The sequence below is a fragment of the Hippichthys cyanospilos genome, chromosome 15 (assembly GCF_059441005.1).
Source record: "Hippichthys cyanospilos isolate Australia breed blue-spotted pipefish chromosome 15, RoL_Hcya_1.0, whole genome shotgun sequence".
Classification (NCBI taxonomy): Eukaryota; Metazoa; Chordata; class Actinopteri; order Syngnathiformes; family Syngnathidae; genus Hippichthys; species Hippichthys cyanospilos.
In genome coordinates, this window is record NC_142383.1 from 7,448,445 (window position 1) to 7,468,635 (window position 20,191).

The window sequence follows — 20,191 nt, forward strand, 5'->3', positions numbered from 1 at the left end:
AAAAAAAACAGCCCAGTATATAATATGAGGCTTCAAAATAATGAAAAATCAAACCATTGTCTCCACTCTAAATGCTATCTGTGTGTCTGTGAAACCATTCCCTGCTGAAAACAATCGGTGCTACTTTATCTAGCAACTTTCTTGTGTCTAGTCGTCTCTACATGCTTAAGATAGCAAAATAAATATACAGTACTTAAAGCCTGAACATTAATGGGACTGGAATATATTCTCCCAGCCGCCAGTGGATACCTTACACGCTAACAGGTTTCCGGGCATCCTCGTCCAAAGCAGTCTTTCCTCTACATTCATTTGGGAGTGGCGGCCTGTCATTCCCAAAACTTAGCCACCACTGTTAGGGTGGAATGATAAATTGCTCTGGGACCAAAACCACAAGCATAGACGACACAATTTCAGGATCGTCAAAGCTGCATTTTTTTTTCTTATCCTCCAAGCTCACTAGTGTGACTTCAGTTACTTCAATACTGTAATGCATTATTAATTACTTATTTCTGTCATTTCATAGTAATTAGGTAGATTACAATATTAGTGTTAATTGAAATGTAAGGAATTACACTACTATTGCATGACTTTTATATTACTCTCATCACCATGACTGGAATTATGGATTTTCCATTCTAAATAGAGCTCATTATGCTATTTACACATCTAGTGAAAGGTTGGTTTAAGCTTAAAAAAAGTACAAATCATTTCATCTGTATTGTATTGTGAACCTTTAAAGAAAAGATAAAAACATCTTTTTGTTGTATTTCAATCCCTTTATTACTTAGCTTCACAGCATAGTGATGCATTGTTTATGCTGTAGGCAAAAATAGTTTGTGCATTTACCAATTTCAATGTTAATATTCAAATTCAAGTTCAGTCAACTAGGTTAGGGACAGATGTTTCAAAAAATAGATGGTTTTGGTGGGGCTAACGTTAGCAGCTAGCCTTCATCATTGTTATTGTGTGCTTCATCTTGATACATACTGACCAGAACTATTTATAGACTATTATTAATAGCAATCGTACCGTGAAAATTTGCATTATCTTAGGTTGTTATTATTGCTAGGATCTTGCTGATAAGGTTTCCAAATGCTGGTGAATCCACTGTGGAAAGCGCCAGCGTATCTCCTAACAAATCTTCTAACCTCTTGATGTTGAAATGTCATCCCTCAGCAAGGTAGCACAAATCCTCCGCGTGTTTTCTTTTCACTAACTTCACGTTACTACGACACCGCTCTAAATGATTTGTCAAATTACAGGTCCTACTTCGCAAAGTGGACAGCTCTTTAGGTGTCATGCACAAAATGCACCTAATAATTATATTCTTCTTATCTTTATCTCTGACGAACTAAAAGTAACGGCCGTATGTCCATTTTGTGTATGTATTCAACATATTCAACCTGTTTGCAAACTGCCACATTCATCTCTGCTGTTGTAGATACAATTAACAGCAAGTAAACATTTTGCTTCGGACCTTTTTCCTCCAATCCCGCAGTGTTTTTGGTGAATTTGGTTGAAAAAAAACACCACTTTCAGGCTAATATATTACACTACCGTGTTACAGCAAAAAGTAATGCATTACAGTAACTACATTACTTTTTGAATGCATTACTCCCAACACTGAAGCTCACCAATCAGTAGCATGCTACAGGTCACGCAAACCAGCTCCGAACTAGTGAAAAAAAGGCATCACATTTTCATCACCGTCACTCATACAGACAGTCATTTCTATAACACTTGGCGCTAAACTAGCGTGCTCCACGGCACCACAGATTCCATCCATCCATCCATCCATCCATCCATCCATCCATCCATCCATCCATCCATCCATTTCCTTAGCCACCTGTCCTTAAATGGCGTCACAGGCCAGCAGGGAACACCCTGAACTGGTTGCCAGCCAATCATAGGACATGCACCTAAGGGCAATTTGAAGTGTCCAACGTACCTACGATGCATGTTTTCAGGAATCTCGGAGTACCTGGAGAAAACCCACGTGGGCTTGTGTAGTACATGCAAACTCCACACAGGATTCAAACACGCAGCCTCTGAACTGTGAGGCATACATGCTAACAACTTATCCACCGTTCCTCCCCTTCATACATGTTATTGTACATGTAAGTCTGAGCACCAGCAAACAAGCTGCATCTTGCGGATCCTCTCTATTGTGATGACGAATAAAGTTGCCCTTTCCACCAAAGGCAAAAGAGGGGTCGCTAAGCATGCTAATTGCTAATGTGAAATGCTCTCTGGAAATGACCAAAATAACTGCATCAACAGGCAGGTTTACATAAAATTTTAAATTGTGAATCAAAAAAACCAGAGAGAACAATGACTATATGACACTGTCATGTTTATAAACATTTTGAATATAGCTGGTGATTTTTGGACTGAACATTGATTTGTTAAAAAAAAAAAAAAAAAGAAAAAAGTGCAACTTTGATCAAAATCTCAATATTTGTCCTAAAATCGTTCAACCTTATGGCACTCATTCATATATTTCTCCTCCAATTATTTTTTGTTTGTCTCACCACCGAGCAAAAGGGAGATATTGCTTCTCTACTAGCTTGTTTGCTAGCCATAAGTTGCATTACCTTCATGTGCTTATTTCATACTTGTCAAAAAAAGGATGACTGAAAATTTTTGACCCTGTATCAAATGCACCATTTTTCTCTATACCTGAGAACATGAGATTTAAATTACATTTACCTTTGTGGCGACGTGTCTTGAGCTGGTGGTAGGTGGAAGTGGAGGGGAGCAGAAATGAACCCGCAGAATTTTTTTTTTTTTTTTTCTTAAACGAGAACTTTTCTTAAACGAGAACATATCACCGGCGATTTCCTTCTCTTTAATTCATAATAGAAGAAGCCTCTCCATTTTGTTGTTGACCGAGGTCCGTACCCTGACAAGGAAAGTCTTGCCCTTAGAAGACTTGCTTGCTTTCATAGCTTCCTTGTTATTGAGAATTGTACCGATTGTCGAGCGGTTACGGCCATACTCGCTAGCAAGGTTAACTATGCATGCACCTCCTTCGTATTTTTTTATTATCTCCTGCTTCGTTTCTATTGTCATCATCCTCTTACTTCTTCCTTTACCGCCACTTGCAATTTTACAAGCCATGTCTAACAGATAAAGTTTGCAAAATCTTCACAACACACACCAACCAGCTCATGCCATCAAGCTAGATGAGGGCGTTCGGCCAATAGCATATCGGCTTTTCTGTGATTGACGTGACGCCGGCCAATAGCATATCGGCATCTCCGTGACTGAGACCGTGACTGTGCCCTTAATTGACCAATAGCATATCGGCATCTCCGTGCCTGAGACCGTGACTGTGACCTGAATCAACCAAAACCATATCGGCATTTCCGTGACATGCGAGAAAAGTTCTTTTTGTTGATGCAGCAAAGCGAAAAAAATAGTGCAGACACACTGACCGGCATGCTGGATGGTTCGTAAGACGAAAGGTTTGTGCGTAAGAGGGGGACAAAAAATTGACGCGGTCTACGTCGTAAGACAGGGGGTTCGTAAATCGGGGGCCCACTGTATATATATATATATATATATATATATATATATATATATATATATATATATATATATATATATATATATATATATATATATATATATATATATATATATATATATATGCAGCTTTAGTCAACCCCGCCTCACATACATGACAATATTGAACCGTAGCCCTCATGATGTACACCCATCCACTATGTGACTTATTGAATAGTGCAAACATTACGCTACTGAGACGCGTGATGCCAGTGGGCCGTCGGGGAAAGGCTGTAGCCAGAGTGGATAGAGCGAGCGAGCATTCTCTAGTTGCTGAGTAAGAGGGTACGTGCCTCCACACAGACCCTGAGTGACAGCTATTGACCCGCCCGGGCCAAAAAGGCGTCTCTGTGGGAACGCTATTGATTATTGCCGTAGCAATAAAGGTCCTGGAAGCCCAGGAGAATGTCATGGATCTCGGAACGCCCATACGCAGCTGATCTGAACACACACAAGAGACACATTTTAACCTATACAAAGAAGGTGGAGGGAATGGGGATAGCCATCGGATGGTGAGCTGGTAAGGTCAACCAAAACATACCGCAATTCTAAAAGAAGGAGTAGGGGCATCTGTGGCACCCCCAGTTTTGTGACTTTGCAAGTTTTGTGAATACAATTCTAGAACAACAAAAAAGTTGTAACATTCAGAGCAAACAAGTGTTTTCTTACTGTGACACATGAGTTTAAATGAGCAAATGAAGATATCATTTTTTTTCCTTTTAGAGAATCACATTATAATGAGAAAGAAATTCTGAAATGTGAGCGAAAAACAAGCCAAATAAAGACTTCTTTTTTTCAAAAATATATTCTGTGCGGCCCCATTACTCAAAATTCAATCCAATTTTAACTCATTCAACCTCAAAGGTGTATTTTTCTACATATAATTTGAGCATGTAATTCCTATCCCAGGTATTTGTTTATTTATTATTTTATTTTGTATTTTAGTTTATTAATGCCTTTTTCAGGTATTTGGGTTAATAAGGTTCAGAAAATAGCTGGGACTGAATGAGTTCATCAGGCATCAAAACGCACCTGTCTTTAATTCATCTGAGAGGGCAACCATTTTGCCACTTGCTGTCCACCGAAAAAGACCTCACGGTTGCTCAATTTGCAGATAACAAGCATCTCAGCTCAGCTTACAAATGTCACATGACCAAGTTCAGAAAACAGGTGATCTGCGTTGTTACCTGATCTCTGAACAACATTGATGGGTTTTTTTTCAGTCAAAGCCAAGGGCCAAAATCGCTACCTGCTGAGAAGATAAGAAGAAGTGCTTTAAAATTTTTGAGTTAAATTAGATTTTTTTCTCAAATACAACAAATTTCATGCAAAAATATGTATTTTTTAGGAGATTTTGGTTCCAATTTCATCATGTCTTATTTTTTTCAAGATAAAGATTAAAAAAAAAAAGTAGTAATACCAGTGTGTTGCAAGTTGCCCAATAAACCACATATGATTTTCAATACTGTGTTCTCATTTTTTTATAATCTAACACAATTTGCCAATTGTGTCTTGTAATGTGTGTAATTTAGCTGAATTCTCCCCATTTAAAATATTAGGTGAGGTCAAGTGAGGCTGTATATATTTTCTTTAGCCAAACAATGATGAATTTCTTTTTGTCTTGGATCCTTTCTCTAACTTTTTCCTTTTCCCTATGCCCCGCATTCACACACCCCCGCGCACAAACGCCAGCACCACCCTTGACCTCGCTGTGAAAAGTTAGCACACCCAAGGTTGAACTCTCCCAGCTCGCTGGCAGTCACCGAAGGCTGGGAAAGTGGCCCCCTGACATACGTGTGTGTGCATGTGCGTGTTGCTGTGTGAGCGTGGCGACACTCAGGGTGCTATGAAAAGGAGAGTTTTGACCCTCAACCTTTGACCTGTCCACACAAATGACCCTTTTAATGCCCAACGCTGCTATTGTCATCCACAGCCGCCCGGCCTTATGTTTGGAGCCCGCCAACGGAGTCCTATATATTTTTATATAGTCCTATATATTTTAAATATATATATATATATATATATATATATATATATATATATATATATATATATATATATATATATATATATATATATATATATATATATATATATATATATATATATATATATTGCTTTTATATATATATATATATATATATATATATATATATATATATATATATATATATATATATATAAAAGCAATACTTTTCAAGAAAATGTGTAATAAATGTGTAGTAAAGTCCTATTAGTTTTTCGTTGTATTACATGTGTATTTTTTTTCTTTAAGAAAAGTTTCTTTAAGTTACTAAAATAAAATCAAGTCAGAATATTAGAAGAAAACCAAAAGGTCTTCGAGTTATGGAAAACATTGTTTGACCAAAATCCTAACTTTATGGAAAATATTTTTAATTAATTAATGCAAAACTATTTATTTAAGATAAAATAAAATGAGATTAAGGCACATTTTTATGGCAACAGAAGAGTATTGTACCAATATTCCAATCAGAAATCAGATTTTTTTTCAAAAGAAATAGACTTTTTCTGTTGTATGTTAACTAAATGCTAACACACAATGCAGAATATCATTGACGGTCTTATAGACATTTGAACTCAAATGGTTTATTAACACAGGTGGACAGACAATATACCAGTCTTCTCTCACAATTTTTTTCTAATTTTATTTATTTAGTACTGTGCAAAAAATGTGTAATAGTATTGAAATTCTTAATTAAAATTGCAGTAACAGTATTATAGAAATGATATGTAACATTCAGCATCAGCTACATTGTTATTCTTCTGTTCCTTGCAGTAGGGCGGCTTGGTGGGGCAGTGGATAGCTTGTCCGCCACACAGTTCAAAGGCAGGTGACGTGGACATACTAAATTGTCCTTAGGTGTGATTGGATGCGTGTATGGTCGTTCGTCTCTGTGTGCCCTGCGATTGGCTGGAAACCAGTTCAGGGTGTCCACTGCCTACTGACTGAAGCCAGCTGCGATAGGCGCCAGCGACCTCTGTGGGGATAAGCGGCTCTAGAAAATGGATGGATGGATGTTCCTCGTAGTAAGTTGGACAGTAGCTGTAATGTTGCCATGGCAACCCTGACTCCTCTACTTTCTAAGGCAAAGTGACGGAATAGCATACCTCTCGAGTTGAATTATGTTACTTTGTTCTTTACTTTGCAGTTGGACACCAAGGCCACATAATTGTTTTTCTATTGCGGAATGTATTTTAATCATCTTAGACATTATATTCTCCCTGAGGATGAATAGGATGTCGGCCATTTTGGTTTGAAGCAGACAATTAAGCACAAATTCCAGCGGTTTGTACTTATTATTATTGTTGGAGCCTTTTCATTGCTGTTTATCTTTAACACATTCATTTTTTTTTTTTTTTACTGTCCATTCCGCAACAAGGTCAACTTGGATGAGAAGCGGACAGCATGCTGTACTGGTCGCCAGCCAATCGCAGGGCACATACAGTCACATCCATTAATATTTAGTCGTCGATATTCTCATTTTTTTGGCCCTGAATTATACCGCAATAGATTTGGGACAATTGGCTGCTCCGCTGTTCCATGGCCATGTGAGCATACACTATGGCTGCCAATGCAACCTGTTCCTTTTGTAGTTAAAGTTGGAAAAAGCAGGGTGAATTCTGAACTGTTTCAGGCAATAAAGGAAGTAAATTTGCAAAGTTAATGGATCTTTTGATCTCATCAGTATAGGTTAAAGTTTGTCAACATTCACCAAAACGTTACCAAAGGTTGCCAAATCCTCACATGGGGTTGTGAGACATTTGCCTGCCCTGCTCTTGTCACAAGGGTATCGTGAATAAAATATTACCTATGACAAGAGTGGAAAAAAAACCCACATGAAACCTGTTGGCAAACATTTGGCATGTGGTTAGGGTTTATGTGTTTCACTGTTCTCTGCATCATCAGAAGACCCCAAAGTGGCAATAATACCACATACGTTTTTGTTTTCTTTTTTGATATTGCAAACCAATTCAGAGTAGCGCAATTATAAAACAAAAGTAAAGAAGAAAACAACGAGGCAGGCAATAAAATTGCCCTTATTATAGCAAGAAACTGTTACATAAAATTTAACTCATTCAGTGCCAGCTATTTTCAGATCCTCTTTCACCCAAACCCTTCAAAAGAAATGATCATGAGTACCTGGGAATTAATGTTTCGACCCTGAAAGGCGTTAAAATATGTCAATAGTTATTGATTGAGTGCATTTTAGAAAACTAAAATGGCATGTTGTTTTCATATAAAACACATAAGAAGAAACCAATTCATATGATTACATACATACATTCATATATACATTGACTTTATATACAAGTGAAACAAATGACGGCGGTAACTAAGCTTTTGCTTTTCAAGATTCAAGATGACGTCTCCTGACATAACTTGGAATAGTTGTACGTTGGGACCGTCGTGCGAGCCAGTATTATATTTCTTAAATGAGCCACTGCGGTACTATGGGGTTCTTTAATTGGTCAAGCGGCGCCGCCTAGTGGCTCATTCCCGCAACTGCTGACGTGATCGCTTAACGATAATGAAAGGCAGCTTTATCCAAAAAGTTCGATTTCACTCCCACGCTGCGCTATTTGACGTCTTAAACCATTAAATCCAAACAACGCTAAAGTGGACTTTACGCGATAACACACTGTGTATTGTTTATTTCACGGGAGAACACTTTTAAAACGTGTCAAGTTTTTTTTCGACCAAATCCCATCGTTATGTGCTTTAATTTGGGATTAGTTCTTACAACAGCGGAAGTTGTAAACCGAGAGGAGGGGAAATGTTCGAACTTGTTCGCTGGAAAAGGGAGAAAGGGGCTTGGAAACTTGGGAATGCCCTTTTTTTGTGGTAACTTGGACTGCTGACGCGTCCGGCAGCTCCCTGTACTCCACCTTCCTTCTTTCCTTCCAGAAGAAGACGAAGAAGAAGCAGGCACGTTCGGAGCTTGTTTCGCCATGTTACTCGGCTGCATTGTTTGCATATTGGGCGTTTTGATGTGCCCGGCTCAATGCTACTTCTCCGAGGAGAGATCTCCCGAGGAGTCGAGAATGCAGCCTCCGACGGTGGTGATCGCCATCATCGCCAGGAACGCCGCTCACTCCCTGCCTTACTACCTCGGAGCTCTGGAGAGGCTCGACTACCCGAAAGATCGCATCTCGGTGTGGTGAGTGAACCATCTTTTTGCATTTAAATATCTGTATTAAAGGAACGACCTCAATCCTGTCCAGCGGCTGCTGCAAGTTTCATGTTCACTCAAAGTCGACTTTTCCCCCTTCTATTTATTATTTAAAATTAGTTTGCACGGCCGTATACGGCTCAGTTTTAGGGTGTAGTCGGACTAAAATCCCTTGTCAGTTTCATTTATTTATTTATTTTTTGAGAATACCTTTTTCAGTTACTATATGTAGTCAATCCCACATTTTGTTTCTTGTTCGGAATTGAGGCACTTTTTTAGCCAAATTTTTACACTAAACCTAGATTTTTCCCCCCATGTGAATCAATTCTTCCGCTTGTACGCACTAAACCTTTTTATATATTTTTTTTAAGTGTCACATGACCAAACACGGAGAAAAGGGACCTATGCCAGGGAGTTACTTGAACAACGCTGATGTCATCTTCAATCGACAGCAAATGGTCGCCCCCTAAAAGTGCTTAAAGTAGTGCACACAAGATTTTTTTTAAACTCAATAACAATAATAAATAATAAAAACCCCATCAAATACGTTTTTTTTTTACAAAGGGTTGCTGACACCCTTGACTAATGCTCATCAAGTATAAACCAATTGAACACTTGTGATAACTGTGACCATTGGATGGCAGTGTTTTCCACACATACGACTATTACCTGCACGCAAGTGTACTGTAATTGAAGAATGGAAGTCAATCTTTCATACCACCCATATTAACATAGACATAGCAGACAATATTCTGTTGGCCTTGAAAGATGAGTGAAATGCTAAATATACCGGCCCTCTAGAGCAGGTGACACCAACCTTTTTGATCTGAGACCTACTTCTTTGGTACTGAGTAATACAAAGGGCTAGCAGTTTATGTGAGGACACCAATCATGTTAATGATCCCCGGGGGCATATTAGTGAACCCTGCTCTAGAGGTTTCCTTTTCCGATAACGCTTTACTTTAAAAGAGTTAAAATCATCCATCTAGCCACCCAATATCTTGACCCCTAATCCTCACAAGGGTTTCATTTTTGTAAAACAAATGATATTACGTTTCAAATACTATTTTAATGTATTTCTGTGGTCCTTTAATATGATTTTTCTTTCACTGTAAAATACAACAGCAGAACAAAACCACCCAATCTTACTCTGCAGAGTGCTCAATTATTTTTTTCATTTTTCTAATGAGAAAATGAGTTGCTTTTTAAAGTAAAACTACATAACCATCTATTTTAGTCTGTCTTTGTGGCGGTGACTCTTCACCCAGTTTGGTTGCAAAGCTAGCAGAGTTCAGATGCTACAGGAATATTATAGAGCTGAGTTAATATAGTCGTTTTTTTTTGTTTTTTTTTTTTTAAAGCTGGATATTTCTGCCTAATTCATATTCCACAACCTCATTATTAATCAGAATGACATGTTTAAATAAAAGGGAGTGCTCAGAACATATCACTGTAAAAAACTAGGATTTTTACACCAAGTGATTGACTGGAAACCAGTGTTTGGTGTACTGTATGACATTTCTCGCCCAAAGTCAGATGAGATAGGCTCCAGCTCCCATGTGACTCAAATTAGAGCAAGCGCTCTAGAAAATCTGTAGATGGATGTGGGCCAGGGCTGTACAGTGTAGTCAGCATGACTGCCACGCAGTTCTGACGTGTTAGTCTTGGAAGGACTATACATTTAGAGCATACTGAACACACATCTAATATCCACTGATATGCATTTGAGCTGCAATACTGTTCAGCAACGGAAGTGTGCACAAATATGTCACAGTGAAGTCCTGACTCATTTGTTGGTGAAGAAGAAAGCAGCTGCTGAAATGTCCGCTGGTTTTGGTGTGTGGTGTCAATGGAGTCAACCACTAGGAAGGAGTTGGAACTGCTGTGAGGTTTTTAACCTTTGTTACAGGCCTCAGTCCATTTTCAGTGTGTGCTGACAGCATTGTGTTATTTTACTTATTTTACTGACATTTTATGCAACAAGCTTGCTGTTTACCGGGTTGAATCTTGCGTTTTTGACGTTACAGATTTTTACAGATGTTACGTTATAGATGTTGCTTTGGCGAAATGACTTTGGTAGGCATGGGTTTGGCTAATGGAGTGATTTTGGTCGCCTGAAATCCAAGAAAAAAAATAGCTTAGCAAATGTGTGGTAACCTGGCCTTCTTTCCATTTAACACTGTGTACTCGGCTCATCCAGAAAAGTTGTGATATGTGGAAATGAACTGAACATTTCCCGTCAAAATCAAAACTGCAATTTTTTTGGAGTGTACAGGAAATATTAGAAAAAACAGTTTGAAGCATGATGACGATGACAGTGCCTGGCAGAGATTTTGTTTCCTGCGATTTAATTGCTCAGTTCTCCAGTTTATTCCACAGTCCTAATACCACCACTTGCAATTACTGAAACTGTCAGTAATGCACTATGCAAAAATATAATGGCACACAACTTGGCCTCTTTCATCTGCAGCAGCTCAGAATCAATATTTATCTAATAAAATGACAAAACCATAAACAGCTCAATAAACTGCATCATATTCGCTAGAAATCCATATGATTAAAAGTGTTAACGTGTGCATATTACTAAAGATGTGTTTTGCTAGTCAAAGTTGGTTGTAAGAAGTTTTGCTCTGATCTAACATATCAGAACAGATGGAACATTTCTGATGTCATCAGGGGTCCCTAAGCTGTTCTTGTGAGGAACTATTTGAGTTTGTAAATGTATAGTGAGTGCTTCTGATAGTATTTAGGCCAGTATAGAAGGAATTACTGGCCCTGAATTCTCACCAGAGGAATCTGATAACCAATCAAAGGTTTGGAGGAACCTTCTCATGCTGTTGAATGAGAAAAGATCTTCAAACACTTGACTGGTATTGTAGATAAGTCATGTAGGAGCTCACTATTAAAGAAAACACTGGTATTGGGTAGTATTTTTGCTCACTGCGTTCTCCATATTGACTGCTTTTATTTTTCTTTGGTGTGCTCCACAGGGCTGCCACAGATCACAACGCAGATAACACCACAGCCATGTTGAAAGAATGGCTCACTGTCATGCAGAAATTCTATCATTATGTTGAGTGGAGACCCATGGAGCAACCTGTGTAAGCCTTCATTTTCAGTGCAGGTTTAATTGGATGCAACTAATTCCGTCTTCAGCCACTTAGACTTGTCATATTGCTATCTGTATGTACGTAAGACTGCTTTAGTTTCACCAAAATGTGTGTCTGTAAAATGCCTTGTTTCAGGTCCTATGTGGGAGAGATGGGCCCAAAACACTGGCCTAACGGCAGATATGAGTATGTGATGAAGCTAAAGCAGGCGGCTCTCAACTTCGCCAGGAAACGCTGGGCTGACTACATCCTGGTATGGAATACAACCACGCCATTGAGGAGTAAATATGCCTCTGCCAAGTATGGACGCATAAGGATGAAATGTTGGTAATTGGACCTGGATTAAGCGAGATTTTATGGAGGGGGATATACAGTATAAGCACAAATATTGATTTGAAAATATGTACAATATGAATGCCCATGAAGGCCATTTTGTCACTGTTGATGCTTTCACTCCATCCAAGAAAGGGAGCATCTCATGTGAAATTGTAACATCTTGTGTTAGTCTTAGATTGAGGCAGTAGCCACTAAATACAGAAAACCAAAACAACAAATCAGTTTTTTATCGTAATGAAACAAGTCATTAAGTAATCTGAGTGCATCGGTTTAATAAAATGCACACGGCAGAAACGTGGTGGAAAGGCCAACTTCAAAATAAACCTTAGATTAATCAAATAATATATGAATAGATGCATCAGATGCTTTTATTTTGAAGATGTTTCCGGGAGCGAGTCGCGACATAACAACTTGACTTTGTCTTTCCAAATGGTAGTGTTCCGTTATTCTGAGCCAAGTAGCCTGCAAGCCTTCAAACAGAGACAAGCCAACATCATTTAGTGTGTCACATTTTATTTGCGTTACTATAGAAGCATTCTTTTATTCCAGAATGCCATTTGTTGCATCCCATTTATCTACGCTAACATTTTGCACCATTATTCACTAATTAGGAAATAGCCTGTTAGCTAAAAAACGATAACCTTTTTCTTTTTGTTACATTCAAGTTGTTTTCCTTTTCCCAAAAATACAAACGGGCACCTTCCTATGGGCCTGTTTTTTTTGTTTTGGGTTAGTAAATGTTAGCACACGCAAAAACCTTACTTAAGTGTCCAAGAAGCAAAACTAAGGATTCTTTGCACTGTTTGTCTAAACTGGCGGAGGTTGGTGTTGTACTGTTTTATAGTTCATTCAATTAAATGGCATGTTTGTTTTCTTCCTGTTTCAGTACGCAGACACCGATAACATCCTTACCAACCCTGACACCCTCAATCTGCTAATAGCAGAGAACAAGTCAGTCATTGCTCCCATGCTGGACTCTCAAGGAGCGTACTCCAATTACTGGTGTGGAATAACGCCACAGGTGAGGCGTCCTCTCCTCAGAAAAGTTAGCTTTTGTTTTTGAACTCTCCACGTTCTTTTTATGTTGATTTTTTATTTTCTATTAGGGCTATTATCGAAGGACAGCAGAGTATTTTCCCACCCGCAACCGCCACCGCTTAGGTTGCTTTCCCGTTCCAATGGTTCACTCCACCATGTTGCTAGATTTAAGGAAGGAGGGAATGAAAAAACTGGCTTTCTACCCTCCTCACAAGGAGTACTCCTGGCCCTACGATGACATCATCGTCTTTGCCTTCTCCTGCCGAGCTGCAGGTAATGAATGAGTATGTACTGAGTCGTCAGGTCTGTTCTTTTTTTTATTTCTTTGTTAATGATTTCCAGCCATCCAGATGTACCTGTGCAACAAGGAGCGCTACGGCTACCTAAACATCCCGGCCAAACCTCACCACACTCTGGAGGACGATCGCCTCAGCTTTGTCCATGTCCACTTGGAGTCCATGAGTAAGCTGAAAATCCAAATCTTTTTTTGCCCTACTTTCAGGTTTGCATACCATGAAAAATGTAGTCACCGTGTCTTTTCTGTTTTCCAATAGTTGACGGCCCTCCGATGAAACCTTCCCGATACGTCCACATGTTCCCCAAGCAGAGAGACCTCATGGGCTTTGATGAGGTATTCATCGAGACTACATCTAAGAGTGATGATACACTATGGTGAAATTATTATACTCATTTTGGAGAAGCAATACAAACGTCAGCATATAGTATTGAGCGTGTGCACATTTTTATGGCTATTAGGTGTTTATTGGCAGCTGACAGTGAAAAAATGGTTTCCCTGGCTCGTCAGGAAAATTCTGGGAAACACTGAGCTCTTTTTTCCTCTCTATTAAGCTTGAGTAGTGGATAATTACTTTCGTTTTTTATTTGCACTTTATTTGTTTACGTGTTGTGATATCAGTTGCTATAGTCATATATATGTCAATGTTGTTACTTATCTAATTATTACATTTGTCATACAGGGCCCCATATTAATGGTTGTGAATGGTTTGTTGCTTGATAGTAGTTGCTATGCAGTTGCTATGGTTCTTAAGATTGCTCTATTATGTAACATACTGTACTAGGATTAAGGAACCCTTATATTTTTTATTATGACGGCACTAAATGGGCAAAGTAGTATTGTTTTGATTAATAGAAGGCTACATTTCCTGTGAGGACCAGCACAGTGTCTTGAAAGCTGAGCTCCCAGTCACCTACATTCAGAAAGAATAATATTTTCATCTCCAGGATAAACAGCGACGAGGTCATAAATCTAAACAATATCACAATTTTGTTTGTTTTTGTTGAATTTGATGTCTGCATTGTGTTATCACAGTATAAACTACAAACTATGAAGCTGATAGCTATTTGATGCGACCACATGAACTTTTGGTCTCCTCAGCCACACATTGTTAATTGGGGTGTTTTCGCAACATTTGCTATGATGACAGTAATCGCGCATAGACGTTTGAATTGGTTGCCATCTTTGTACCAAGTGTGGATAAGGAAATTTGACCTAGGCCGTGTAGCCATCACATTCTTTTTAGCATTTTTTTTTTTAATGTGACATGAGAAGGAGATACTGAAAATAATTCAATGAAGGTTGAAACATTTCTATATATTGCTTTAAGCTTTCTATTGCCAGTGCCTAAGATGCACTCAGTCAGTTTTCCTAGCCTAGTTTTCTGAGTCTGGTTTCCCATGCTCCCTGTGGTTAGGTTCCATTTTTTTGTGTGGAGATTTTTCGTCTCCACTTCCATGCACTGTCTGCTTTTGTGTCCAAACTCTGCTCCTCACAGAGATCTCACTTTTTTTTTTTTTTTTTATTCTGGAATAGGAATGTTCCAGGAAGTACTCTAAAATAAACCTACTTTTTTGTTGTCGTCTTCCTTAGATTTATCTGATTAATCTGCGCCGGCGCCCTGACCGGCGAGACAGGATGTTGTTCTCCCTGAATGAGCTGGAGATCGATGTCAAGGTGGTCGATGCCGTGGATGGCAAGTGAGTGCTCTCTTACAGGAATCATAAAACAGCTGGAGAGCAGAACAATTCGTCATGCCCAGATTTAAAAATAAAATCAGTTACCTTTATCTTGTGCCAAATGCAATCAGGAAATGATGTCCTGTGTGTGTATGCAGTGCATTGAACAGCAGTGACATCAAGATTCTCGGGGTGGACTTACTGCCAGGCTACTATGATCCGTTTTCAGGACGTACCCTCACCAAAGGGGAGGTGGGCTGCTTCCTCAGCCACTTCTACATTTGGAAGGAGGTAACATAAGCAAACCTGTGCCACAATAACAGTCGCGCCAAAATTTGTATATTAGCCATAAAAGGCCTTGGGTACAATGTTTAGTGGGCTCGTGTCATTATCTCCAGATGGTGGACATGCAGCTGGACAAGGCTCTGGTGCTCGAGGACGATGTCCGTTTCCAGGCAAACTTTAAACGACGAGTCCTTCGGCTGATGGAGGAGGTGGAGCAGGTGGAGCTGGACTGGGATCTCATGTAAGACATCTTTTATGACCTCTTTCAAGGCTAGAGGTTATGTTTTGGTTGTTGTGCAGTTAACTCATTCGATCCCCAAAACATTTACATTTTCTAAGAGTCCCCACATTCAAATCTAGTTGTCTATGTGTTTTTTGATCGATCCAACAGAGGCTGGTACTTAATGAATCAAATACTTAAGTAATCAGTACTAAAGGAACTAATTACCCCAGGTCATTAATTCACTCAGATACTAAACCACTCAAGCAGTTACACTTTATGTAGTAAACGACTAAATTAATGGTTTGCGTTAGGTACTAAAATTTCACCAGTACTTTAGAACCTAAAGTCATTGATTAAGTAATCAAAGTAAGTAATAAGTAAGTGATTACTTTTGTACCGAAATACCTAAAGTTATCAATTAAATTAGTGCTTACTTAGCTAAAGTAATAAATGACTTTAGTATTTAATGAGCTTCATTAATTGATGACTTTGGCGCTTAATTCATTTAATACAGGCCATTGTTAGAGCCTCCTTCAGCCAAACGTTTGAAAATGGTAACATGAATAAATAAATACCAGGGATTGAAAGTCTGGAGTCGTAGAAAAAAAAAACAACGTAAAATTATGTAGGTATGTATTGAGTGAGTTAACAGTCAAGATTCCGCCTCCAAGATTTTGTGGCTTTTCTTTGCATTAGATACTTTGGCAGGAAGCAAGTGAACCCCACAAAAGAGGAAGCGGTGGACGGCGTCCAGAACCTGGTGGTAGCCGACTATTCCTACTGGACCCTCTCTTACGCCATCTCCCAGCAGGGTGCACAGAAGCTGGTCAATGCCGAGCCACTTTCCAAAATGTTGCCCGTTGACGAATTCCTCCCTATCATGTACGACAAACATCCAAAGTACGTATTTTTTCAATCATGTTCATTTCACATAGAGTGTTTAGATTGTGAAGTTGTGGATTCTCATTCAAGGCAATAAATTGTAAAAAGACACCATCAAATAAGAGATTCACACAGACTCAGATTTGAATTGAAGTATGTAGCGCAGCTGATATTTATTCGGATGCACATTTAAATTTTCCCAGTGAGAGCTGCCTTCTCTTCCTCCCCTGCACATGTTTTGCAGATCCATAGCAAAATGTTTGCACATGCTGTCATTGTGTTCTTTTGTTTCGCGGATGTTTTTTTCAGCATTTGCATGCAATCTCAATGCCGTATTGATCCAACAAAAGCCCTGTTGTCACATAGTTGGCCATATCGCTGCAAAGTGAATGAGATCCATAAAACACACTGACTATACGGGATGAAATACTTGAGAGGCCTGCGCACCAGACGGTTTGGCTGTGTTCATGTTCTCGAACATGTGCGGAAAACGGGATCATCGCCAGCACCTCTGGAATTGTAATTCAGCGTGCCTCACTTGGCCACAAAAAAATGAACAATGACGACACAGCACTTCTGAGTTCCACAATTGGCCCTAATGCTCTTGAATGCACTAAGTAGTATACGCACTGAAAAGAAAAAAAAGAATCAAGCTGCAAAATTTATCTCTGAGGACAATATTGGAATTTTTCAACCCCAAATAAATCTTTAGTTGTATTATTTTGAGCTTTTAAACTATACTAGAATCAAGTATCGTGCAAAACAAATCAGATATAATTTGACCAAAAAGATATAGTACAAGTCTGCCACTTTTGTTAGGTTATATCTTGATTTTTCTATTCCCTTTTTTCTCTTCTCACAGCGAGGACTACAAGTCCCACTTCCCCAACAGGAACTTGCAAACCTTCAGCACGCGCCCCCTCCTGGTGCAGCCCTGCCACTACGCCGGCGATCCCCATTGGGTCAGCGACACGGAGACGTCCACGCTGTGGGATGACGACGCGGTGCGAACCGATTGGAGGGGCTCCCACAAGACTCTGAAGGGCGGTGTGCCGCCACCCGAGATACTCTCGGCCTCCTACAGGGATGAGCTCTAGATCGCCGGGAGGCCATAGAGAGGTGAATACTGTCAGGACAAAGTGTTCTCACAATGCCACCCCGTGCCGTTCAAAAGGTGGACGTTCCCGCAAAGCACGTCATAGTGATGACATGGCACTGGAGGATGGCGGTAAGGGTGGTATTTTTATTTTATTTTTTTGTGTTGATCAGGGAATGGTTTTCTTGCGATTTGCGCAAAAACTCATTTTCTAACCGAGAAAAGACATTTTTGATTGTGACAATCTGTTCAATTGTTTGTTCAAAACCAAATGTACCTCATGCAACAGCAGCGTCAATGCACTCAGTAGACACTTCATTAGGTACACCATCTGAGAACCAATAAAAAAATGACCTTACCAAAGACAATTAAGATAATTTTGAAAGATGGGACAAGATCTCGTTTGACGAGATCTTGCGAGATTGGGATTTCTCATACCTGCACTGCATAAGACTTTTGTTTTGGCTGTTTTTCTAGCAATGGAGTACACATGAGTGTACATGAGCCTGTCTCTCCTTGTATATTTACATTTAAACAATAGCTCGTTAACTTTGTTGCAGTCTGCTTAGTAAAAAGGAAACATTTTGAAATTTTTTGTTAGCCATTATTTTGCATTACAAATTTCACAAAGATCTCGTGGACTCAATCTTGAGAGACATTTCGTCTCGTGTGATTTGTGTCTCATCCCATCCCTATTTTTTTTTTGTTTGTTTATTTGACACTGCAGGACAGTGTGCAAGTGCCAAAGTTGTTGTCATTGTGGGTCTCACCATTATGGTTTTCCTGAAAGGAGAAGCTCAGTTACAATCATGCTTTGCTACCTATGCTGGGATTAAGGGTATAATTTGGTTCATATTTGCTGAGTAAATTGTACAAACAGCATATTTTTTGTGCATACAGATTGAATGACATTCAAAATATTCATCATCAACAATTTAAATCTTTTTTTGGAAAGTGCACAAGCACTAAATTGTGTTCTTTCAAGGACATTGAGGATGCAGATGAGTGCAAAAGTAACAGTGGGAATTATGCAATAAAAATATCAATAATGGCATTTATTTTTGATCCATTTGAAAAGCATTGGGTACTTAAATCGTGCTGCAAGTTGCTATCATATGTGCTTTTTTTTTTTTTTTTTAACATGGCTAGCCTTGACATTGGTGTGCCAGAAGATGGACTGCACGCTTTGTATACAGTACGAATGTGTGGCTCGAATGCGTTTCAATTCTTGCCCCCTATCTACTGCCCTGTTGTTGATTTCAACACAAGTCACGGCAAAACTTAGATTTGTGAGCCACATAAATGAACTTGGTGCAGCATCTGGGCCACAAGATTCAAAATTGACTCCGTGTTGCAAACGTCGTTCCATCATCAAACATTTTTCTTTTTTCATCTTGACGGCTTAACGATTGATTTAACGAATTCTGATGTTCCCAAGATTTTAAATGGAACTTCTACACACGCACTTCAGTGAAATTAATTTCTAATTTCTCATCTCTTCAAAACCCTGTCTTTATTTATTTTTTCATCCCACCACTTTTTCCACCTATCAGTGTCTTCTGTTCATTATGCATTTATTGCATTACATAAAGAAAGCAATAACTGTATCATAAGCATTTAAAATTAAAACATTTTTATTGTATGACTGTGACTTTGTTGTTGATGTTGAGAAGCAATTTTGTCACAACATGAGAAACTGATGAGCTAAGGTCGTCAACCACTGAAAAGAGTAAGCCTGCGCCTTTCCACTCAGTAGTCCACCCGCTCTCAGGTTAAAAAGGTTCAACCTCAGATATTGTACTACCACAAAGTGACCACAAGGGGACGTATGTGACCAAGAGAGGCTGGTTAGGGTTTAGTGGAGTGATTTGTAGTATGAATATTACATTGATATGGATGTTTTATCTTTCCCAGGGGGCCTTTCAAAAAATAACTGAAGCACTGAGTTATGCGGAGAAATTCTTATAAAACTATAACCCAACTTAATAAGTATTATCTGATTTAGTATGAAGTATTATCTACCCATCTTTTTTTACCTCTAATATTGGGAAAGACTGATAACTAACATGAAATAAGATACTCAATGATGAATAGTTGATCGAAAATCTCAAATGAAATCTTAGGGTTGACTTTTTGTTATTCAACTAGTGAAAATTTGAAACCTGAAGAGTAACTTCACAAAGGAACCTGTTATGTCACCAAATTGGTAAATTTAATAGTTTTTCACAAATCTCTGTGATTGCTTATCCGCATGTGCATCATTTTCATAATTATTACACATTAGTGAGCAGTATAAAATGTTGAACGTGGCTTTCCCTCTGTGGCGATGCTTTAGTCGAACAAACGTGTCTTATGCTGTCCCTCAAAGATTTTTCAGATGCAATGATCGTAAGCAGTGAAAGCAACCCGTGAATGTTGCCTCCACTGACACAAATTTGCACTTGATGTCACTTTCCTTCTTTATCTGCAATGTCTATAAACTTTTCTG

The 20,191-nt window shown here is 38.9% G+C and overlaps 1 protein-coding gene across 1 annotated transcript in view; it reads left to right on the plus strand.

Annotated features, from left to right (window-relative positions):
• cercam (cerebral endothelial cell adhesion molecule) overlaps nt 1-19,319 on the plus strand; it is a 26,566-nt gene extending 7,247 nt beyond the window's left edge. Inside the window, exons 3-14 of the mRNA XM_088435094.1 lie at nt 8,495-8,747; nt 11,750-11,860; nt 12,005-12,122; nt 13,092-13,226; nt 13,312-13,516; nt 13,586-13,705; nt 13,798-13,874; nt 15,132-15,238; nt 15,376-15,508; nt 15,616-15,743; nt 16,422-16,625; nt 17,470-19,319. Coding sequence (XP_088291220.1) covers nt 8,539-8,747; nt 11,750-11,860; nt 12,005-12,122; nt 13,092-13,226; nt 13,312-13,516; nt 13,586-13,705; nt 13,798-13,874; nt 15,132-15,238; nt 15,376-15,508; nt 15,616-15,743; nt 16,422-16,625; nt 17,470-17,704 — 1,782 coding nt within the window. The 5' untranslated portion in view covers nt 8,495-8,538 and the 3' untranslated portion in view covers nt 17,705-19,319. The remainder of the gene's footprint in view (nt 1-8,494; nt 8,748-11,749; nt 11,861-12,004; nt 12,123-13,091; nt 13,227-13,311; nt 13,517-13,585; nt 13,706-13,797; nt 13,875-15,131; nt 15,239-15,375; nt 15,509-15,615; nt 15,744-16,421; nt 16,626-17,469) is intronic.
• Nucleotides 19,320-20,191: the final 872 nt, after the last annotated feature.